This window comes from Grammomys surdaster, unplaced genomic scaffold, assembly GCF_004785775.1.
Source record: "Grammomys surdaster isolate TR1022 unplaced genomic scaffold, NIH_TR_1.0 131, whole genome shotgun sequence".
Taxonomy (NCBI): Eukaryota; Metazoa; Chordata; class Mammalia; order Rodentia; family Muridae; genus Grammomys; species Grammomys surdaster.
Genome location: NW_021604589.1, coordinates 6659702 through 6683853, shown reverse-complemented (window position 1 = coordinate 6683853; position 24152 = coordinate 6659702). Strand labels below are relative to the sequence as shown.

Below are 24152 nucleotides of genomic sequence, written 5' to 3'. Positions count from 1 at the left end.
AAAGAAAGAAAGAAAGAAAGAAAGAAAGAAAGAAAGAAAGAAAGAAAAGAAAGAAAAAAAAACCGACCCTTTAAAGATCATGAGCCTTGCTGCTCACTGCTCACTCGGGGCCTCCAGGCCAGCTACCTGTTGGTCCTCTCGGAATGATGACCAGGTGTTCTACTAACTACCAGGAATGTCTCCTCCCCTTGCTCAAGGCCACTGCGCGTCTCCGGCCAGCTCCAACACCGTGTCCTTCTCGCGTGGCCACACTCATCAGCGCGCAGCTTCACCGAGGGGGCTGACGCGCGCGCGCAGCCAGGAAGCTCCGCGGGGCAGACGCCATCCAGCCTCCTCGGCGCCTGGAGACTACCCCAGAGCAGCCCTCTCCCTAAGAGATCCCCACGCTCAGGCCAGAGAGCACACGCCCGGGGTGACAGCCCGGCGCACACGTGGCCGCAGCCTGGAAACCGCGGGAATCCTAACCCATGGGGACGAGAGGGAACGTTCTGCAGGAAGACCTCGGTCGGGGGGTTTTTCCTTCCCGTCCGCACCCCTCCCGGAGCCCCAGAGGGGACGGGCGGGGACAAGCCCTGGCGGGGCCGCGCGCCTCCTTCGCCACTGCCAAGGTCCTCTCAGTGGCGCGGGGTGGCCGGAGGAGGGGCCGAGGGCGGGGCGGTCGTAGCCTCCACCACTCCCGGGCCCCCCCGGTGGCGGAGCGCCGCCTCCCCGGCCGTCCTCCCCCACCGCGCGCACTCCGCCCGCCCCGGAGCCTCGCCCTCCGCCACGATGAGCAAATGAGCGCGAGCGAGGGCATGAAATTTCAATTCCACTCTGGGGAGAAAGTGCTGTGCTTCGAACCTGACCCCACCAAGGCGCGAGTGCTGTACGATGCCAAGGTGCCGCCGCGGGGGGACAGGGAGGAGACGAGGGACTGGGTTCCAGGGATGGGAGGCAAAGGGGCCAGCGGAGGACAAGTGGCCCCGAGCCCTGGACAGTCACCAGGGCGTGCCTTGGCCTGTGTAGAGCGGCCCGGGACGGCAGGGGACGCTGGCGAGACACGCTAGGCGCGCGACTGCCCTAACTAGAAAGGACCGGTGATGCTTCCGCTTCCGGCCGTGTCCCTTCGCTCTGGCGCGGTTGCTAGGCCAGGGTGGCAGTTTGAGTGCTGGGCGCCAATCCGGGTGCCCAATGTAGGAGGATTGTCGCCTGAGGCCTCTGCTTTTGCTATTAGTCTCTCCTTATCCCCTGAGGCTCCTCGCCACATGGGCTCCCTAGCGGACACCCTGACCAATTTCCCTACCCACATCCTCAACCTGGTCCTCAGTTATTTCCAACTGTCAGCTTGTGAAGTCGTAGTCCCCAGGCCCTCTTCGAATTTAGGATCATAGTCATCGGGAGAGGGGGAGGGGCTCAAGGTTGTTCTATCGATTTCTAATAGATTGGTGGGAGGCGAACAGAGCTAGGAAAGAGTTGTGTCTCGCCTGTATCGTGGTCGTTCAGCTCAGGCCGAGCTATGTCTTATAGTTGTCAGTTTTTAAGTGGAGGGCAGGGGTGGGCACTTGAGTGCTCCAGAGCCCCCAAGAAGGTGAAAATCAGCGCGCTGGGGGTCGGGGCCAGCGTCAGTGTTTCCAGCCACAAAATCTAAGTCTTTGGTGGCAGAGACAACTTGAAGCAGCACCGGGTGCGTCTTTAGCAATGTTTAAGCGGTGCTGTCCGGTGGGACACCCCAATGTCTGTGCTGGGCTTGTGTACCTTTGGTTCCTCCTGCAATCCTTAATTCTGTTTACCTCCTATTGCTATCCCTCCAACTTGCTACATCGCTAGGAGACGGAAGGATATACCATTTCATTTGTACCAGACATCCCCTCAGGGGATACATGGCTTTTAAGGGAAGGGGAAGTGTTGTGGAAGTCTCTGGCTAGCTAGGCAGGACGCCGGACAAGGCCCAGGTGACTACAACTCCCAGAGGTCTCAGGGCTGTTCTTTCTAGTCTGGGCCCTTGCTAATGACAAATCCACCGACCAATGACTTCAGAAGCTTCACCCGGTCTCAAACTCAAGAGACCAATCCTAGGATGGTTGGACGGATGTTTCCTATTTTGAGGCAACCACTCGGGCAAAAGAGGAAAAAAATGTTGAAGAATGTTACAACCTAGCTCTTGATCTAAAAGGGGGAATGAATACTTTCTTTCTTTCTTTCTTTCTTTCTTTCTTTCTTTCTTTCTTTCTTTCTTTCTTTCTTTCTTTCTTTCTTTCTTATCTTTTCTTTTCTTTTTTAAGAAGGACTGTGATCTAGTTTTTTTTACCCAACATATAGTAATTTTCGGTTTGCTGTGCCACGCGTGAGTAGTATTTCCTGGTTTCAGATCATCGATGTTATTATCGGGAAAGACGAAAAGGGCAGAAAGATTCCAGAATATCTGATACATTTTAATGGTTGGAACAGAAGGTCAGTGAACTTGTTACAGTTAGAGTTAATCGCCTTTGTAGCAAGATAATTTTGTAACTTTAAGTTTTAGAAACACTTGTAGAAAAGTTTAATTTCCTGCTTCTGCTTTGTTTGGAAAGCTTGCCTGTTCTGAGGCATGATTATTTTACAGTCTGTTATGTTTGGCTGATCTACGAGTAATCACTGGAAATCTTGGTTGCGGTGACTGAGTTCCCTTTGTGCTTCATTGGTATCCTCTTGGTGGTTTTGAAGTCTTTTTATAGCTTTCTAAAATGTCAGCAAGTCTGGGCCACTTCTTCATGATGCTTTTTAGCATACGCTTCATTTGTTTCAAAATACTGACTTTTACATCCTCTTCTTTTTTTTTTTCCAACCAGTTGGGATAGATGGGCTGCTGAAGATCATGTGCTACATGATACAGATGAAAATCGGAGATTACAGCGCAAATTGGCCAAAAAAGCAATAGCTCGCCTGTAAGGATACAAAAACTTTGATGGGAGTGTTATTTAGCATGGCTTTTCCTTTTTTTTTTCCTGGTTTGGATTTTGTTTTACGATATAAAAATAATAACATGACAGATTTCAGTGATCTTACATATTTAAAGTAAATGAAGCATTGCTATAGTATTCTAAAGTATCATAGATATTTTCAAAATAACTTGTTCATTTGGTAGTGGAGACTACCATGATGTTTTTAACATTTAATCTTCTACATCTTTAAGAATTATTGTTTATTATGTCCTCTGTGGATACCAAGTCCCAGTATGAAGTCTGATTTTGATTTGCTCGCCATTTTCAGGAGAGGTACAGGAAAAAAGAAGAGGCGCTGTAGGTTACCTGGTGTCGACTCTGTCTTAAAAGGTGTGCCAGTTAAAGAAAAAACTAAAAATGACGAAAACTGTGAGTGTTTTGACTTTACTTTCCTCAACTAAATCCATTTTCATGTAGTCCTTTTATATCTTAGGATGGAGAGAAAGAGTCCTTGAAATTATAGACAGGGAAACAGTGCACATTCATACCATACAGATGGTCTTGTTTAAGAATTTTGTTGACTTGTGAGATGGTATGAAATGTTCCACTTTCAGTATACCATGCAATAAAATGCATGAGATAGTAGTACTCCCACCAGGTAAGCTTTATTTCCATGAGATTGCCCAATTGTCAGCTAATCTAAGTGCTCTGGCTATATTTAAAGCAGTCAGCTATTTAAAGTTCAGTAAGCTAGGTGATTTTCATCAATCTAGGTATAACTCCATCATAAGTGAAAGAACATCTTTGCAATATGCACTCAGTTTGTTTTAGACAATTAAAATTGCAGTCACTGTGATCAGTCAGCATGTGGGGATAAGACTCTATCAGAGTCTTACCAGTAATCGCCTTCATCCCAGCCAGCAAGCCCACACAATCCTTTCTCTTAGTCCATTTGCTTCTTGATACCTCTAGGGCCTTGCCATCACTTATGAATCCAACAGTGAACCATAGGATCCTAGCTGGTGAAGTACTTTCAGATCATTAGCTCCTGTGAGTTTTGTATCCATTGAAATTGGAGTTATATTTATCAAAATAAGTTTCTGTTACGAAAGATACAGTATTTGTGTTTAGGATTTAAAATGTATGCAGAACTACCGACCACTCTTCTTAGTCAAGTGCATGCACCACCTAAAAATTTGTAACTGTAAGGATTGTCAAAGTGTATAATGTGAGTTGGCCTGATATTTTTGTTTTATGTAGCAGTAAGCAGCACCTGTCATGAAAGTTGCGGAGAAAAGAATGGAGGAATAAAAGAACACCGTCAACGTCGTATTAAAGTAAAGACTAAAGCGGTACCAAAACGTTCTTATTATAGAAACTACAGAAATGTTGTCTTTGATACACACATATAATGTATATATAGTAGTGGCCAAATTTTCAGGTTAGAAATTCTTTTCAAAAGATATACTTTTCAGACCAATGTTTTAAATTTTCCTGTGACATTTCAAGAAAAGACATCTGTTTATGGCTGTTGTATGAATATAATTGACTCTTTATACCCACAGAGTGTTTCCACAAGTTATATATCTTTTTTTTTTAAGTAAGATTGTAAGCTATACTTCATAATGACTAATTTTTAATGGTGAATAAGAGAGATTGGCTTCTGCATGCCTCCAAATTGAACATAAACCCCAATGGTAATCATAAATGAGGAAGAAACAAAAGTGAATTTTCAATGTAGTTAATGCTGTGACAAACATTTAGCTATGTGGCAGAGTATCTTTATGTCTTTGTCTTTTAACAGCGGACATGTGGCATGATATGACAGTTGTGAATAAACTAGCTTAGCAGACTCTTATTGGGTTAGCCTCTCTCACTGTTCTCAATAATTAAAAATGGAATGTGATATTCCAGAAAAAAAAGGTATTGTCGCTGCGTTCAAGAAAGGACATGGATGAAAGAACAATCACTATAGACATTCCTGACGTTCTCAAGAAGCAGCTTGAGGATGACTGTTACTATATCAACAGGAGGAAACGGGTATGCAGGAGGGATGGATTGTTCCAGATGTCTCTTTTTGGCTGCATTTCATGGTCAATGTGTCAAACCCAGGCACCATGGAGGGATGGTAGTTTCCTTTCCAGTTTTGTGCTAGGTCAAGTTCTAAAGTTGACTAACAGTAGTGCTGGGTTCTTGCTTAACTTAAGTAAAAACTTAAAGAGTTATATACCATAGGCTGTCCATTTGAGTCCTTCAGGGAGCTTTCCAGAATCCTGATACCTGGGTTTCAACTACATTTAGGATTTAAGCCAAGATTGATAGCTCATGTGATCACTTTAATCCCAGCACTCAGGAGTCAGAGCTCTGTGAGTTCAAGGCCAGCCTGCTCTACATAGAGAGGTCCAGGACCTATGGACTCAGAGAGTTGAAGGATAGATTAGGATTTAGTTAGTGGGTTAGGTGGACCTCTCTTGCATATACTTTGAGAGGCTTTCCTGTTGTTTTTTTTAAAATAGAACATTTAAGACCGAGGATTACTGCTTCTTTGTATTTAAAACATTAAGACTATAGTAATGTGAGAGTATGATCCTTGGAAGGGAAAATTATCAAAGATCTTCAAGATATACTTATTTAAGAAGTTCTTGAGCAGCATTGACAGAGTTAAACTCCTAAAACCATAGCTATTCCTGCTTGGAATATATGTCTGAATATAATGGGATATGAGTATCAGATGTTTCTATTTTTCTTAACAGTTAGTGAAACTTCCATGCCAGACCAACATCATAACAATTTTGGAATCCTATGTGAAACATTTTGCTATTAATGCAGCCTTTTCGGCCAATGAGAGGCCTCGTCACCATCATGCCATGATGCATGCACACATGAATGTGCACTATGTCCCAGCAGAAAAGAAGTGAGTAACGGGGGTGTTTAGTCTTTGAATTCTGCCTTTGGGTTTGGTTTTGTTGTTATTATTGTTAGCTGTTTTGCTGCTACTCAGGGTCGAATTCAGCCCTCATGCATGCTAAGCAAGTGCTTTTTCGTTTGGCTGTACCCTCAGATTTTCCCTTCTGTGTTCCAGTTTAGAACTAGGGGTCCTTTTCTCTGTTCTCTATTGAACTCGTCTCTTATTTCATAGCTGATTTGTGGATTATTTGGGTCAGTTATCGGTCTACTAGGAAACTGTTGTGCCTTTGCTGAAGGATTTGATAATTCCACATGAGACCTAGCTTGATCATGCATTACCTTGATCGTGCAAGACCAACATTTTCAGGGATACCACTTTGGAGAACAACTATGTACTTGACGAAGCAGAATAGGCCAGCCATGAAAACTGGATCAAAGGTTGCTTATGCCTGGTCTTTTTAAAAATTAATTAATGTATGGGTATGAGTGCATGTGTGCCATGGCACAAACACATTTGAAGGTTAAAGGCCACCTCTGGTATAAGTTCTCACCTTCCCCCTTGTTAGAAACAGTCCCTCTGGTGTTGTTCATTGCTGGGTCCACCATCCTAGGTAGCCTTTGAATTTCCAGAGATGTGTCCATCTTGGTATCTTGTCTCCCCACAGGAACTCTGGAATTAAAGATTTGTGCACTACTATATCTAGCTTTTTTAAAAAAGATTTATGTATGTGAGTACACTGTCGCTCCCTTCAGACACACGAGAAGAGGGCATCAGATCCCATTGCAAGTGGTTGTGAGACATCATGTGGTTACTGGGAATTGAGCTCAGTACCACTGGAAGAGCAGTCAGTGCTCTTAACAGCTGAGCCATCTCTCCAGCCCTACATCTAACTTTTAAGTGGATTTTGGGGATCCAAATTCCGGTTGCCAGATTTGCACGGCATTCACTTTTACCCATTGATCCACCTCCTCTCCACCCCCAAACAACACTTTATTCTAGTCAGAATCCTGATATCCCCTCACGACTTGACAGGACCAGTGTTAGGGAGGTAGAGTATTATAGTTGAAACAGAAGCCAGGAGGCCTGGCTGCTGGGATGTGTCAGGTTGTATTGAACCTGTTCATTTATATACTATGGATACATTTAAGTTATTAGCATACTGCCTGCACTTTATGTTATGGTCTATATTCCCCTATTTCTTTATTATTATCATTGCTATATTATGTTTATTCTCTCTCTCTCTCTCTCTCTGTTTTTTTTTTTTTTTTGGTTTTTCAAGACAGGGTTTCTCTGTATAGCCCTGGCTGTCCTGGAACTCACTCTGTAGACCAGGCTAGCCTCAAACTCAGAAATCCACCTGCCTCTGCCTCCCAAGTGCTGGGATTAAAGGCGTGCGCCACCATTGCCCGGCTATGTTTATTCTTTTTATATGTAAGTGATTATCTGTTTTAAAAGTCTACCCTCAGCTGGATAGTACCCACCTTTATTCCCAGCACTCAAGGAGGCAGAGGCAGATGGATCTCTATGAATTTGGCCTCACCCTAGTCTGCATAGTGAGTCTACACCAGTCAGGGCTACATAGGGTGACCCTGTTTCAAAATGAAATAAAATAAAATAAAATAAAATAAAATAAAATAAAATAAAATAAAATAAAGATAAAGATAAATCTGCTCTCTTTAAAATATATACCTTTATCATGAAGTTTGGAAAATATCCATGACTTTCCTTGGTCTCTAATCTCTAATCTTTTCTTTCCCAATCTTCCTAGTGTTGACCTTTGTAAGGAGATGGTGGATGGATTACGAATAACTTTTGATTATACTCTCCCATTGGTTTTGCTCTATCCATATGAACAAACGCAATATAAAAGGGTGACATCATCAAAATTTTTTCTTCCTATTAAGGAAAGTACCACGACAACTAATAGGTGAGTTAGACAACATGGAAGTGGATCTTAACCCTCAAGTGTCAGCACTGACCTGGCTCACTTCTTTGTAGAAGTATTTGATCTGCTGATATGGTGGGCTAAATGTCTAAAGGAAGGGAAACATTGTAGGATGTACTTACTGGTGCCTCCGCCGACACCTCCTCCCGTCTTTAGCTAGATCATCATTCACATTCTCATGATTGTGAAAGATTTTCCCAAGTAAGCCTTCCAATGTAGCCAGGCATGATGGCATGTGCCATCCTAGCATCCAAGAGGCTGAGGAAGAAGGGCTTCTATGAATTTGAGGACAGATGGTCTCTACAGGGAGTTCTAGGCTAGCCAGGACTACATAGCAAGAGAAGAGTGGGTGAGCAGAAGATCCCTAGGTAAATAGAACGTTGTCTTAGTTAGGTTTTTACTGCTGTGAACAGACATCATGACCAAGGCAACTCTTATAAGGAAAACATTTAATTGGGGCTGGCTTACAGGTTCAGAGGTTCAGTCCAGTATCATCAAGGTGGGAGCATGGCAGCATCCAGGCAGCCGTGGTACAGGAGGAACTGAGAGTTCTATATCTTCATCCGAAGGCTGCTAGCAGAGTACTGGCTTCCAGGCAGCTAGGAAGAGGGTCTTAAAGCCCACACCCACAGTGCCACACCTACTCTAACAAGATCACCTATTCCAACAGGGCCACATATTCTAATAGTGCCACTCCCTGAGTTGAGCATATACAAACCATAACAAACAGTATCAATGGATTCTGAGCAGCTGTCTCATCTTTCAGTACACAGTAAAGAGTTACCAGGCAACATGGACCAGAAGGGTAGAAAGTGGAAGTACAACTGACATCCTTTGCTTGATGTTATGTGATCTGGGTCAGCTTCTTCTGAGTCTTTTGCCTTTAAATCCATAGTATGAAATGAATGGCTGTCTCCCTGGTGGGTAGTGATTCATGATGTCATTCACAAAGGGTCAGGAACCTTTGACTCTCAGTGTAGGTTAGTTCCCTACTTCTCTTTTATTATTGCTTTACTTCCTCCTGGGCCTGTGCATGCATGGTTTGTTCTCTGTTCTGGCAGGGCCTGCAAGGATGGATCCATCCTCACCTAAAATCTTTTCCCTTAATTTTCCTACGGCACTCTGCCATGTCCTTTCTCTTCTCTTCCTGAATGGTGTGTATCAAGTCTAGCTTAGTGAGGGAATGAGTTTAACTGGGACTAGTTACAGGACCATGGGCTACTTACAGGTAGCCATATCACTGAAGAAGAGCCGGCAGGCATTAACTGTTTAGGTATACTCATGAGGGGGCAGCTCTCGTGTGTCTTAGGAGAACTGCCACTTTTCACAAGTGGTTATGAGGATCTCATGTGGGTCATCATAGCTGCTCCCATTCCAAGATGGCAGTGGTCATATCATGATCAGAGGACCACATTTTTCAGCATTAACAGCAGCATCCCTCTATGTTAAACCAGCATCTACTCTTATTTACTGTTCTTTTACTAGACTACCTCCTTTGTCACAAATAACTTTCTGGGCCCTGCATTAGCTACCTTTCTTCCTGTCTTTTATGGTTCTCTGCCTCTCAACCATCTCTTTGGCAGCTTCTCCTTCTCTCTCTCTCTCTCTCTCTCTCTCTCTCTCTCTCTCTCTCTCTCTCTCTCCTCCCTTCTCCATGTCATTTTTGCTTCAGGCAAGAGGTCAGCAAGACTCACTGGGGACCCATGTTGAAGTCCCCATGAATGGTTTGCTTCACACTTGATGATTCCCAGGGTCTGGCATAGACTTAGACATACTTGTGCCATTCGCAAGTCCTGACAATTTTTACATTCTGAAGACATTGGGTGGTGGTCCTTTTCATTAGACCAGAGTTTCTCTGTCCTGGGGCCTGTTCTATGTGACATAGGACACTTAGCAGTATGTCTGGTCTCTCTCCACTAGGGAATAGCATATCTGCCCTCAGGTGTGACAGGCCCTCACCAGACTGACACTGTTGTCATCAAACCTTGACAACTGCTTTCTGAGCTGGGGCCAAATTCTGCTTCTCCACTCAGAGCCCTTGTTATGCATGCCTTGCAGAGTTATGGTGACCTCATTTATTTAGGAACTGCTTAAGAAAAATGTATGTTTGAGTATATTTGGAGATACATGTGTGTCACCTCCCTCTCAAGTTGATTGGTGAACCTGCCTTTAGGAGGCCTTGTAGAAGCCCTCAGATCTTTAGAGGCTGCCAGTGACACTCTCCTTCTTGCCCAGGAGCCAGGAGGAGCTGTCTCCTAGCCCACCTTTGTTGAATCCATCCACACCACAGTCTACAGAGAGTCAGCCAGCTACTGGTGAACCAGCCACCCCCAAGAGGCGCAAAGCCGAGCCAGAAGCACTGCAGTCTCTCAGGCGGTCCACGCGGCACAGCACCAATTGTGATAGGCTGTCTGAGAGCAGCTCCTCACCTCAGCCCAAGCGCCGGCAACAGGACACATCTGCCAGCATGCCGAAGCTGTTTCTGCACTTGGAAAAGAGTGAGTTTGCCCTAAGAGCCCCAGGCCAGGGGAAGGCCACTTTTCTTTTTGTTGTTAGCCTCCCTAAGTATGTATAAAGTGTGTGTTATTCGCCAGATCTCACCCAGGTTGCTATAAAGCTACTTCCTTTGTAGAAGAGGAAAACATCCACAGAAAGATGGAAAAGCAACTGGCTTATGTGGTTTAGTGAGAACTGGGGAGGCAAGACTGGGCTCTCTGTTTACGGTTGATTTGTTATCCTCCCTCTTTGCTACTTTTGTGAGCTGGTGGAGTTATTGCAATCCCATGTTTTCTATACATATTCAAGATGAATTGTGCTAGTAGACTGATGGCTTTATTTCCGTTCCTGTTTTCAAAACTTACCTTAAAGACTTCTGTTTGACTAAAGTGTTCAAATGAGATGCTGGTTTTTTTAGAGCATGCTGTCAAATTCCCTATTCAATGTGATTTTTAGTATAGTTAGAACTGTGCAGCCACCTCCACCATCAGTTCATATATTCTCATCACAGAAGGGCAGAAATATGTCCTATCTTCATCTGCCCTTCCCCACCTCCCTTGGAAACTACCAGTCTACTTGGCACTTTAGATTTGCCAGTTTGCGCTATTTTATATTAATGGACTAATGTAGCATGTATCTACACAATTGACGAGTTGGTGGAATGAAAACTGGGAAGGTTTAATTAGGAAATAAAACACTTTTTAGAAACAAATTCTAAAACATGAACTATCACCGTGACTCTCACCCCAGCCTCTGGTGTGTTTTCTTGGCATTAGTTATTTAGGTAAAAATTACATGTAAAGTTAATCAATTTTAAGATGTATTTTTATTGTCCGTATATAGATGCTTTGTCTGTATATATGTCTGTGCACCATGGCGGTGCCTAGTGCCCTCAGAAGACAAAAGAGGGTGTCAGATCCCCTGGAACTGTAATTACAGAGAGTTGTGATCTGTCAGGTGGATGCTGGGATTGAAGAGAACCCAGTGCTCTTAGCATCTGAGCTGTCTACCCAGTCCAAGTTTTAAAGTGACTAATTTAGTCGCCTTACTTTTCTAATTTGTTGAGCTGTAATCCACACACCATACAGCTTCCCAAAAGTATCCAATCCAGTGCCTTTTAATGTATTACTAGATTGCAAAACCATTTGTTTCACAACGTGGTTTCAAAACATGGTTAATCCCTTCCCAACAAGAAGCACATACCCATTAGCAGTCACCCCCACCCCCACCCTTTTAGAGCCCATGAATCTTTTTTCTCTGGTTTGCCTATTCTGCATATTATATAGGAATGGAATCACGATATGTGATGGATCCCTTTCACCTTAGCATAATTTTCTCAAGGTTGACTCATGTTGTAACATATATACATATACATACATACATATATATATATATATATATATATATATATATATATATATATATCTCAGTACCAGGTGCTGCCTTTTGTTAATGGTTTGTAGCTTTTGAGAATTGATTTCGATTTGGGATTTGGTGTTTTTCAGGGTCCTAAGAGTGTCTCTGGTTTGATCTCTCTGTAACTTTGTGGGTAAATGATTGTAACTCTCTCTTTGACAGAGACACCTGTACACAGCAGATCATCTTCCCCCATTCCTCTGACTCCAAGTAAGGATGGGAGTGCTGTATTTGCTGGCTTTGAAGGGAGAAGAACCAATGAAATCAATGAGGTAGGGTGCTTGATGTTCGACTCCAAGGGTTCTTTTACCCTTCGTGGTTGCTTAAAATCCTAAGTTCTCAAAATATCGTGTTACTTTACAAGAAATAGCAGCAGAACAAGAGAGAGGTTTCTGCTTAATAGTGTGTTCCGGTTTTCAAATTGGAGAAAACTGCCAGGACTCTTGTTTTACAATAATGATGATCTTTTACCCTAAAGATCATTCAGTTATTAAAATACGTGTATTTACATTCTGTATAACATATCAAAACTTTTGTTCTTCAGAACCCAAGAGGACACATTTTAGGTTTTGTGGGCCATGTGATGCCAATTAAGATGAATCAACTGCAAAGTAGCTCCAGATAATATATAAATGAGACAGATGTGCACTGTGTCTCAGTAAACCATTATTGTGGACACTGAAATATGAACAGTATATGATATGCATGAGCTAAACATATTCTTTTAGTTTTCAATCTTTTATAGGTGACCTGAATCAGCAGGTTGTTCTCTAGTGATGGGGTCCTAAAAGGGAGGATCGGGAGATCAGAAGGTAAAGAGGATATAATACAGAGAAAAGAAAGTTTAGGGTCAGGTGGTCTTTCATCGGCTATTTGTTATGCCAAGCAAATTTATTAAGAAGCAAAATGGGACAGAGTCAGCAGAAACTATCATTCAGTGGACTAAGTTAGAGGGAAGCTAATGAGTGTTGCACAGAGGGAGCATCAGGTATCTCAGGAGCATTACAGACCAAACATACAGCAGCTGTGTGACTGATAATCATAATCCCCACGGTGGAAAAGGATAGCTTCTTAGGATCTGAAGCGATTCCTCGTTTTAGAGGAGGAACTCCATACACCAGGGTCTCAGGACAAAGCTCCCAGTTAAGCACTCCATCCCTCAACAGCAATCATAAGGCTATCACAGCTAACCATTGAGCTGATCATGGGGTTCCCAATGGAGGAGTGAGAGAGAAGACTGAAGGAGCTGAAGGGGTTTGCTGCCCCATCGGGAGGGCAACAATACCAACCAACCAGAGCTCCCAGGGTCTAAACCACCAGCCTGGAGCACATAGGAAGGGACCCATGGCTCCAGCTGTATATGTTGGGGAGGATGACATTGTCAGGCATAGGTGGGAGAGGAAGTCCTTGGTCCAGTGAAGGCTGGATGTCCCAGTGTGGGGGAAATCGTGGATGGGAGGGGTGAGTGAGAGAGTGGGTGGGGGCATATCCTCATAGAAGCAGGAAGGGGGATGGGATAGGGGATTCCTGGGTGGGGGGAAATGGGGAAAGGGGATTACATCTGAAATGTAAATAAAATATCCAATAAAAAAAAGTTTAAAAAATCATAAGGATAGTTTGGGGGCAATATAGAACTAAGCATCAAACAATTGGATAAGATGTGAGCAGCAGGCTCTATTTATGATGTCTGATTCTCCTCTGGGAAGAGTAACCCTAATAGCCATCCCTTTGAAAGCATCCTAAATGCCAGCATTAGGCTAGACGTTAAGCCCATTAACTTGAATGCCTTGCCAGTGAAGGCTTTGTATTTATGGGAAATGGTATTTCTTTAAAAAAAATAAACAAACAAAAACAACAACAAAACAGGAGCTTTTCAGTCAGGCAAAGACCACTTCCACTTGGGTTAGTGCTGCCATCTAGTGGTTAATGGTGGAGCAGGATGCTTTGTGGTAAACAATGGAGTTCAGCCGGCTCTGGGGACTCAGGAATCTTTAGTGATTTTAATTAGGAACCTCTTCCATGCTGAGTTTTATCCAGGACTATTTATCCAAAGCACTCATGTTCCTTTCTCCTCGTACCAATTGCTGATTGTATTTGGGAAGGAGCTAGATGAACACATGGCTGGCTAAGAGGCACTTTGGTTCTCATTGAGAATCTCTGTACTAATTACAAATGCCCATCTCTTCCCTCTGAGCAACACTCAATGCCGAGGCAATTCTAGGTTTCCTGTGTGGGCAACAGGTTAGATGCTGGCTTGGTGTGAAGATGTTAGAACTGGCTGCCTAGGATGAGATGGGGAATCTACATGAAGGCTACAGAAGCTTAAAGGAAGCTGGGGCCTTTCTCCTGGCATCCCAGCACACTTGTTAACTTCAGTTTCTTTTATTCTGGTTGACTGTGCTGTTGTTCTGACATTTGTGTTGTTCTGTGGATGGGCACCCTTCTGCTTTTTCTCATAGAGGATTTCCTGCAACATTGGTTCTTCTGTGGTAATAGATTTTAGACATAACAAAAGGGAACTAGGCTCTGGTTTGCTGATAGACTAAGGTATTTCTAGAGTAATTCACCAGAGAGTTCTGAAAGATAGCTCTCACTTTCTCCAAAATCCCAAGTCCATCTAGTATTTTGAAAATCAAAGTAAAGGCAGAGAATCCAATTCTGAGATGATTCAACTTTCCATATGACTCAAAGAGCCAGCAATTAGGGACTCTAGATATTCTTCATAATATTTCCTGTTTGAGGGAAGTGGGCTAAGTGGTTGTGGTAGGGTGAATGTCAACTGGTTTTGAACACTAAGTCCCTAGCTGTTAGTGCTGGTGGGCAAGATTATAGAACCTTTAGAAGGTGGAGCTTGCTGGAGGATGTCGGTCACTGGGACTGAGCTTTTAGTTTTTATAGACTGGCCAGATTTTCTGCCCACTCTCAGCTTCCTGACTTGGTGTAGTGTGAGCTGCCAGTCTCCCAATCCTGCCAGCATGCCTTCCACACCAAGCTGGAATGTATCCCCAGAAGATAAGCACTGTCAAAGTTTAAACTCCAGTATCTTGTTAATCTAATTTTAAGTCGTTCTGACCCTCACATTTATTTTTATAGGCTTGTGCTCACTATGTAGCAATATTGTCTCATATGATTTACTGTCATAGATTTAGAAGTCTATCTAGGAGTGCCTCCATTTGGAATAAAAGAAACATTTAAGTGGTGTTTTTTCTAGGTCCTGTCTTGGAAACTTGTGCCTGACAATTATCCGCCAGGAGACCAGCCACCTCCCCCCTCATACATTTATGGTGCACAGCATTTGCTCCGATTATTTGGTAAGAATCCTTATTCTTTATGTTTGTCCAGTTTTTATTTTCTTATTACCATCTATTAATTACATATAATAGTGGCTTTCACTGTTTCTTCATTAGGATTTTACTGCCGTGAACAGACATGACCAAGGCAAATCTTATAAGTTCAACATTTAGTTGGGGCTGGCTTACAGGTTCAGAAATTCAGTCCATTATCATCAAGGTGGGAGCATGGCAGAGTCCCAGCAGAGCTGAGAGTCCTACATCTTTGTCTGAAGGATACTAGCAGAATGTTGGCTTCCAGGTAGCTAGGACGAGAGTCTTAAAGCCCACACCCACAGTGACACACCTTGTAATAGTGCCACTCCCTGGGATGAGCATATACAAACCACCACATTTCACTCCCTGGCCCCCATAGCCTTTTCAAACCTATGAGTCTATGGAAGCTATACCTAAACATAGCATAATGTAAAATACATTTAGTCCAGCTTCAAAAGTCCCCCTAGTCTGTAGCAGTCTGGACAGTGTTAAAAGTCCAAAGTTCAAAGTTTCTTCTGAGATTCATCCAATGTCTTAATTGTAATTTCCAAAGCAAGACAGGAAACCAGCTAGGAAAACTCCAATCTCTGCATCTCCATGTCTGATGTCAAAGCAGTCTTCAGATCTCCAGCTACTTTTTCATCTTTGTTGACTCCAACACACTTCTTTGTCCTGGACTGGTCCCACTCCCTGTTAGCAGCTTTCCCCAGGAGATATCCTATGGCTCTGACATCTCAAATATCTTGGGGTCTCCAAGGAAACTTCAACTTCATAGCTTCTTATTCCAATATCTGGGCTCCACATATGATCTGGGCTCCTCCAAAGGGATTGGGTCACTTCTCCAGCTCTGCCCTCTGTAGCACTCTAAGGTCAGGTTGATCTACTCCACTGCTGCTGCTGTTCTTGGTGATCATCCCATGGTACTGGCATCTCCAATACAATGAGGACTTCCTCTGCAACTAGGCTTCACCAATAGCCTCTCATAGGCTCTCTTCATGTTGCCAAGCCTCAACTCCTTTGCATGACCCCTTCAGTCCTGGGCCATCAACTGCAACTGAAGCTGCACCTTCACCAATGGCTTTCTGTGGCCTCTCACAGTACCAAGCTTCGTCTAATCTTCATGACACTTTCATGCCTTCAAAGCCAGTATCACCTGGGTTACTCTTAGACATTGCCAAGTCTGCTGCAGCACGAGGTACAACCTTAGCTATCTCTGGAACACAGCTTCTTTGTGCTCTGAGAAAACACTTCCCAGAAGATTTCACCTCAGTGACACTGGTCACTTCTTAATCACCACTAATTTCTTAGCTCCAGCGAACTAGAATCAATTGTCCCAGTAGTCCCTTCTATTTTTCATTCTAAAGCCAGAGCCACATGACTGAAGCTGCTGAGTTCTGCTTGCAGGAGCTGGAACATGTCCCCCTTGTTCTATTACATTATCACCAGTTTTCTGTTTTCTAACTCCTTTACTGCCTAAGCTTGGCTGTCATGGATCTTGCTCTGTAGATTGACCTTGAACTCAGACATCTGCATGCCTGTCTCCTAGGATTAAAGGTGTGTACCACCATGCCCGGACTTAAGCATTTTTTTTTACTTAGAACTTGCTCTGTCCCAGGCTGGCCTTGAACTCAGAGATCTGCTTGGTGTTATCTCCTGGGATTAAAGGTGTGTACCACCATACCTGGATCTGAATTTAGCTGGGTAGGATCTTGCCCGAAATCCCTGTTATCTCCTAGAACAAAGGATTCAGCTCCATTTCACTTCCTGGTGCCCCATTAGTATAGAAACCATATGTTTTATGTTTTTCCTTCTAAACTCGCTATACTTGTTCTAAATGTTCTTAATGAGACTTAACCAGAAAACAAAGTTTCTTCTGGGCTTTTTTGAGACTTCCTTTGTCAGTGCAATTAGTCTGAGTCTCTTTACCTTAGCCTCTGGTAGACTCTTCAGACAAGGGCAAAAAGCAGCTACATTCTTTACCAAAATACCATAAAAACAGTCTCTATGCCACATTCTGAAATTCTTCTCCACTGAACCCTCTTGGGCAGGTATGCACAGTTCAAATTACTCTCAGCAACAAAACTTGATATTCCTACTAGGATATAGCCCATTAAGCCCATCCTAAAGCACCCCACCACTTTCCAAATCCAAAGTCCCAAAATCCACATTCTTCCAAACAAAAGCATGGTCAAGTCTATCACAGCAATACCCTAGTCCCTGGTACCAACTTCTGTCTTAGTTAGGGTTTTACTACTGTAAACAGGCATCATGACCAAGGCAACTCTTATAAGGAAAACATTTAATTGAGGCTGGCTTACAGGTTCAGAGGTTCAATCCACTATCATTAAGGCAGGAGCATGACAGCATCCAGGCAGGCATGGTGCAGGAGGAACTGAGAGTCCTACGTCTTCATCTGAAGGCAGCTAGCAGAATACTGACTTCTGGGCAGCTAGGAGGAGAGTCTTATAGCCCATACCCACAAGGACACACCTTCTCCAACAGGGCCACACCTTCTAATAGTGGCACTCCCTGGGCTGAGCATATACAAACCATCACACCCTGTGATATTTTCATGTGTTTTTTTGAATGCATAGTGATCGTAGAGTAGTCACACTCCCCATTACCTCTTGTCCCAACTATTCATACTTCTATTTCCATGTGGAGTGAGTGAGTGAGTGTGTGTTTTATTAGAGTTGCTAATAGGTACACGGTTAAGGAAGGAAGCAAGGGCAATTTACCAGTGGTTTCACCACTGAAGAAAATGTCTCTCTCCTAGCAATTATTCATTCACATCTTATGAATGGTCAAAGGGAAATGAGGCCTCATGGTGGCAGCCTCATATTACTTGGCTCTTTTTTTTTTTAAACAGGGTTTTTGGCTTATGGACATCTTGTAAGTGTGGAAACCTGGTTTCCTCTCCAAAGAAAAAGCATTGGATATACTTTAGTTTCATAGACTTGACCACTCTACCTTTGTTCAGTAACTGATTGTTTGATAGCATAGATGCTAATTTTAGTCCCCAAAGGAGGAAGAGTAACCCAGATGATCCCACAATGAGTCCTGCCCATTGTGGCTTTCTGTTGATTGCAATTTTTTTGTTGTTCTTGTTTTCAATTCAGTGAAACTTCCAGAAATCCTTGGAAAGATGTCCTTCTCTGAGAAGAATCTGAAGGCTTTACTGAAGCACTTTGATCTCTTTCTGAGGTATTTTTATTACCTTGTCACACCTACCTGTAGCAGCAAACATGTGACTTTCCAAGGCTTAAGGTTAGCACCCATGGGAGGTAGCTCTGTGGTATGCTCTATATACGGAATACATGGTATGTTCTGACTGAATAGGGTAAGATATGATGGGATTTTTTTTTTGGTTTGTTTATTGGTTGGTTTCATGTCTGTTTTATCCTTCATTTGTCCAGTTTCTGGGTCAATGATACTGAGGTGAGGAATGATTTTATGTCACTAGAAGATTCCAACTGAATAACCTTGTAAGCAGAAAATGAATTTTCTGACAAAGAAGTACTTAGGATTGACATTCATTTTATATTTTTATTCTAGAGTACTGTAAACTTTGGCCTCTTTTGTTGTTTGTACATAAATTGACTTAAGTATTAGCCTAGAATGATAATAAATAAGTCTGAGTATGTGCTAACATTTATGAATTCAGAAAAAGGTATTGATTTCTTCCCCTGATATAGCCAGTCATTTTCTTATCTTATAGAATATTTGACCAGTGGTTCTGATGCCTATCTTCATGCCTTTGGCCACTGAGTCCGTCTGCCATCCAGATGTCTGTTAAATACATCCTTACCTTATCCTGCAAGGCTGGTCTTTGCCTTGCCCCTCTCAGTCAGCTTAGCTACTTGACCTGAAAGGGAGCCATTTTCCTTCTACTGGGCCGAATTCTGACTGATCTAAGAGTTGCAAGAGTAGAGTACTAGAGACATCAGTCTTAAAGTTTGAAAAGGTGTTTTTCTATCGGAATTTTGAATAAGATATCCTTGGACATAATTACACTTTCCAGCATTTTACTGAAAACTGGCTTTAAAAATATTCTTTTCCCTTCCAGATGATACTTCAGACAAACTCACAATTCTGTTTAACCTACAATCTTGTTTACTAAAAGCAAATAGCACTGAGCATGTGTGAAGAGACTGTAGGTTAGTGTAGGGAAGCCTACAGATTTTGAAAAATTCCTCATACAAAGCAGAAGTTAGGACTTTTAGGAAATAACATAGAAGGTTTTCTAAATAAACCTCAGAGTAAATGAAAATATTCTTTAAACAAAGTAGACAATGGCAACAATTAGAATCAAGGAACTCAACACTGACCTTTAAGAAAGTGCAAACAGAAAAAAAAAGTACTTAACTGTCAAGTGATTTTTGACATGTTTTCTTATTTAGAGAGGTGTAACAGTTTTAGAAATTTGGACAAGTGGGAGGTAGCAGGGTGGTTCATGAGAGATTTCACAGCATGTTTCTCCTAGAGCAAATCCACTTGGAATTTGTTTTGCTTTCTATCTTGTGTATCTGTTTGCTTTGTTTTGTTGTTTTGAATCTTTTGTGATGGGGTATCACAACATAGTCCAAATAGCCATAAACAGTGGTCCTCCCATCTCAGCTTCCCAAATGCTTGAATCATAGGCATGAGCCACCATGCCTGACTCTAGCCTGAAGTCCCTTCACCAGTGTATTGCAGGCTCTTGAGTGACTCACCACATTGTAACAGTCATCTTTGAACATAGCAGTCTTTTGAATGGTGATACTGTCATCTAGACTTGTAACTAACCTTTTGGTATAGCAAATGAGTATGCAAAGTACTGACATTGGTTATTTTGTTTAGTTTCAGTATAACTTAGTCTGTATAATTAGCCTTGTGAATTTCTTAAGTGTTTTTTAGTTGAGTTTGTCATGTATTGGTTTTATAGTTTGGAAAACAGGAAAGGATTTATTGAGGTTATTTTTCACAAATGCATGTATGTAATCAGTTCTGTAACAGTAATGATGAAAAGATTCAGATGAGTAGTGATTGACAGAACCCACTTAAATGAGTATGGTGGAAGTAATCAATAGAATCATGTTTTCCTTCTAGTACAAAAAAAATGTTGAAATGTTTTCACATTTCATTGGCTGAAAGCTAATATTTAGCTTCAGGGTGTTCAGTTCTTAGTATGATGTTCATTGGTGCTTTTTTTATTATTCTTTTTCTAGGTTTTTAGCAGAATACCATGATGACTTCTTCCCGGAGTCGGCTTATGTCGCTGCCTGTGAGGCACACTACAGCACCAAGAACCCCAGGGCAATTTATTAAACTTTTGATGGTTCTGAAAAAACAGCTGCACTATGTGGCTTTATATTTTAGGTCCCAGGTGAAGTGTTAATATGATGCTAGACCTACCCTGGGTGGGAGTACTCTGACAGAAGCAAGCTCTGTTTTTTGAGTTCTTCACATACTATTATTTCTGTTAAGAATTACTTTCTGAGCTCAGCATGGTGGTCCAGGCCTATGGGGAGGGGGTCGATTTTATTAATTAATTAATTAATTGATGACTTTTTTAAAAAAAAGTAACAATTACTTCCTGGGTGCCTGAACGTATTCCAAAGTCACACTGGTACACAAGCTGTGTGTGCTAGCAGGATAAAAACAGCCATAGCTGTCTTCATAGGGATACGTTCATGAACGTATACTTAGGTTAAGCATTGTTCTGGTAGACAGCGCACTTGGTTGTTTAGCAAGAACCACATTGTTTGATTATTTGTTAATGTTAAACAAAAATGGTTTTGAAAACTATTTTCTGTTCAACAGATCTTAGTCGGTGCTCGGAAGCCGCAAAGCACTCTCAAAGTATTTCTGAGGGAATTGATATTGATGGCAAAAGAGAACCATGCACCTATGCATTGCTTGTAGCAGTTCCCTTTCTCAGAAACATTATTTTTGTTGCTCTAAATAAAGCATTGCCTGTCTTGTTTGAGATTTTACAGCCATACTCGGCTATGTAATGTTAAAGTTCCTTTTTCTATGAAATGTTATTTTGGGTGATCTAAATAAAGCTTTGCCAGTTTTGTTTGAAAGAAGCAAGAGGAGTTTTGCTCTGGCCTTCCCTGTTCTTTTTTATTGCAGGGCAGCAGTCGGGTAACCTTTTCATTCCCAACTTTTGTTCCATTTGTTTGCCCCTTGTATGTTTTTATGTTTTTGTCCTTCCCTTTTTTGGTTTGGCTTCTCTTTGCATCAGTGATTGTTGGTGGTTATGAGAAGTCTCTCTCTCTCTCTCTCTCTCTCTCTCTCTCTCTCTCTCTCTCTCTTTCTCTTTCCTTCTCTATGGTTTAGAGAGCTCTAAAGGGCTGGAAAGGATACCGATGCCATGAAAGCATTAAATAAAGCACTTCTCTTATGGTTTAGCTCAGTTGACTTTAATTTCCAAAAGCTGCTGGTCATGAACAACAGGAGCCTCAAGGACTTTTGACTAGAAATGGTCCCGTTAAAGTGCCTTGTGCATCACTGACTACTAAGATTCACTACCTCCAGATCGCCTGAATAAGACATCTTCCCCCTGCATTTATTTAGTTGCTAACACAGATTCAGGTTTGTGGGGGGACTGATTGGAACAGCCTTCAAGTTCTTGGTAGATGTGATTGTTAATTTTAATTGTTAATGTCATAGATTTAGAATCACTGTGGAAACACCCTTCTGGGTGTGTCTATGATACTGTTTCAGAAATGTTTGAACTGAAGAGGAAAGAGCCATCTTGCCTATGGCCAGCACCATCCCATGGACTGGGGTCCCAGACCCAGCAAAAAGAAGAAAATCAGTGATTTCCCAGCATTCTCCTCTTTCTGCTCCCTGACAACATTATCAATGGCTTCATGTTCCTGCTCCCATGCTTCTCTGCCATGAGGTACTGGACTGTCAAACTGTGAGGCAAAATAAATCCTTTTCTCAGGTATTTTTTCACAGCAACCACTAAAGTAGTTCATAACAGAACACTGATATTGAGAATTGGGCTGTTGTGGCTAAGCCTGGCCATGTGGGTCATAGGCATTTGGAACTGATGTAAAGCCAAGAGTTTGGACTTATGAGCTAGAGAAGCCTTAGAGTGCTATAAATAGAGTTAAGTGGGCTATTCCAATGGTGTTTTGGAAAACTAGAATGCCAAGACAAATGTGGATAGTGGAGATCTGGCTCACAGGGTTTTGGAGAGAAAAAGAGATTATTGAAAACTGAACTACAGGCCGTTTGTGTGATAACCTTGCAAAGAATCTGGTATCAGTCCATGTCATCAGTGCCACATCCTAGGAACTGGAGTGAGGCTAGAATCTAAAGCAATGGACTCATTCACTTGGTGGAAGAAATCTGAAGAAAGCTTAGCATTCAGGCTGTGTAATGTTTACTGACTACTGCTGTCATCCAGGTATCCAGGCACAAAGGAGGCAAAAGAAGATAGATGTATCAGCTTGGCAGGGAAAGGAAAAAAATTAAAGATGCAGGCAAGGCAGATGCAAAGAAAGCAGCAGTAGTTGTTAAAAGACATTAGCAACATTAAAGAGAAACCTTATGCTCTGTATTAGACATTAGGGAAGGTTCCCTAAAGATAAGACTTTGCCCAATAAATACACTGTTTTGTGAAAATATGAATTCATTTGAAAGGAAAAAGCATAAACTGCTGATGTTGTTTTCTGCTTCTTGAAAACAGTTACCTTAAGCCTTTGCCCATGGTTAGCACCCAGGCCAATATACCTGTAGTCTAAGGGAGCCAGGTCACAGCAGAACTCTGTAGTGTCACCCCCATGGTACTGGCATACAAGTGTGAAAGATGTAGGAGTGGAGGAGTCATGGAGACTTACATTAGAGTTCCAGAAAGCGCTGAGACCAGGGAATGTGTAGCTTGGTTGGAGTCTCTGTAAGCTAGACCAGAGAGGCTATTACATGAAGATGTAAAAGTGAAGTCTAAGTTGCAGTGTGGACCCCAGGATGTTGGAGGTGCCAGAACCTGTGGGTCATCGCCTGAGGAAAGCCGCAAGCATGGAGCTGTGTCAGCCCAAGAGAGAAGCTATGTCTACTGTAAATGGAAACACTGGAGGGCTGGGACTCCTCAAGCCCTTGGAAACCCATGTGATTCCATCATGAGCTCCAGATGCTGGACATAGAGCTGCAGGATTTGATGTTTGCCCTGCTGGGTGTAGTTCTTTCTTTGGTCACATCTTTTCTTGTTGTAATTCCCACTCTTCCTGTTGGGAATGGGAATGTTTCTTCTTTGCCACTGTTTGTTGAAACTTTGTAAGTTGTTTTGGATTTTATAGATGTTCACAAATAAGAGATTGCCTTGAGTCTCAGAGAAGACTTTGGACTGTTTAACACTGCTGGGACTGCTAAAGACTATGGAGAGTTTTAGAGAGGGACTAAATGTATTTTGAATTGTGAGATAAAAATGAGAATTTTGGGGCCAGAGGTGGAATGCTATGATGTAGTGATGCGTTTTGGGTGTCAGGTTGGCCAGGGGTAGACTAGTGATGCTTGGTCTTGATTATCAACTTGGGTGGAATCAGAATCACCCTGGAAACATGCCTTTGGATATGTCTCTATGAAGTTTAACTGAAGAGAGAAGACCCACCCTAATTGTGGATGGCACTATTTTATGACTTGGGTTCTTACACTGAGTGAAACGGACAAAGTGAGTGGAAAATCAAAATTCATCTCCCTTTGCTTCCTAACTCTGAGTCTTGCTGGCATGACTTCCCTCACCATAAGGGACTGTATCTCTTCAAACTGTAAGCCAAAATAAATGCTTCCTTCCTTAAGCTGCTTTCGTTGGGTATTTTGTTACAGTAATTGGTGGGGATGCGGAGATGGTGGTTGGGTGAGTAGTACAATAGGATTCCTCTCCATTTGGCTTATGTGGTGCTGGCTTAATGCTTATGTACCTGCATGATCCTCACTGCTTTCAATGCTGAAATACTTGCTACTGGTAGATCTGGAGAGAGGGAAATCAGTTGCGTAACTACTGATGATTACACCGGTCTCCAGTGGGTAGCCCCAATTCAGTTGTTACACAGATGGCTCTTATTAAACTAAATAGGCCACAGAACAAACCCAAAGGTCATGAATCTGGGAAAGGAATTGGTGTGTGTGTGTGTGTGTGTGTGTGTGTGTGTGTGTGTGTGTGTGTG

At 42.5% G+C, this 24152-nt stretch overlaps 1 protein-coding gene across 5 annotated transcripts; it reads left to right on the top strand.

Moving 5' to 3' along the window:
* The first annotated feature begins 769 nt into the window (after nt 1-769).
* Nucleotides 770-23783, top strand: Msl3 (MSL complex subunit 3). 5 transcript variants are annotated; one of them, XM_028762153.1, is made up of 13 exons: nt 777-878; nt 2348-2430; nt 2808-2903; nt 3229-3329; nt 4164-4252; nt 4815-4940; nt 5654-5814; nt 7577-7735; nt 9989-10251; nt 11828-11937; nt 14877-14976; nt 18111-18195; nt 20199-23783. In XM_028762153.1, the coding sequence occupies exons 1-13, from the start codon at nt 777-779 to the stop codon at nt 20296-20298; spliced, it is 1575 nt and encodes a 524-aa protein (XP_028617986.1). In that variant the 3' UTR covers nt 20299-23783. The 5 variants fall into 5 exon arrangements, with proteins under 5 accessions (XP_028617989.1, XP_028617986.1, XP_028617987.1 ...); XM_028762154.1 differs by having other exon boundaries at nt 4161-4237; XM_028762152.1 differs by having other exon boundaries at nt 4161-4252.
* The last annotated feature ends 369 nt before the right edge of the window (nt 23784-24152 follow it).

Bases quoted from the DNA above. Each gene is read 5' to 3' on its own strand.
- Msl3 (XM_028762152.1), top strand. From the start codon at position 777: ATGAGCGCGAGCGAGGGCATGAAATTTCAATTCCACTCTGGGGAGAAA. The intron at 879-2,347 runs GTGCCGCCGCGG...TCCTGGTTTCAG, and splicing joins GAGTGCTGTACGATGCCAAG to ATCATCGATGTTATTATCGG. The intron at 14,977-18,110 runs GTAAGAATCCTT...TTTTCAATTCAG, and splicing joins GCATTTGCTCCGATTATTTG to TGAAACTTCCAGAAATCCTT.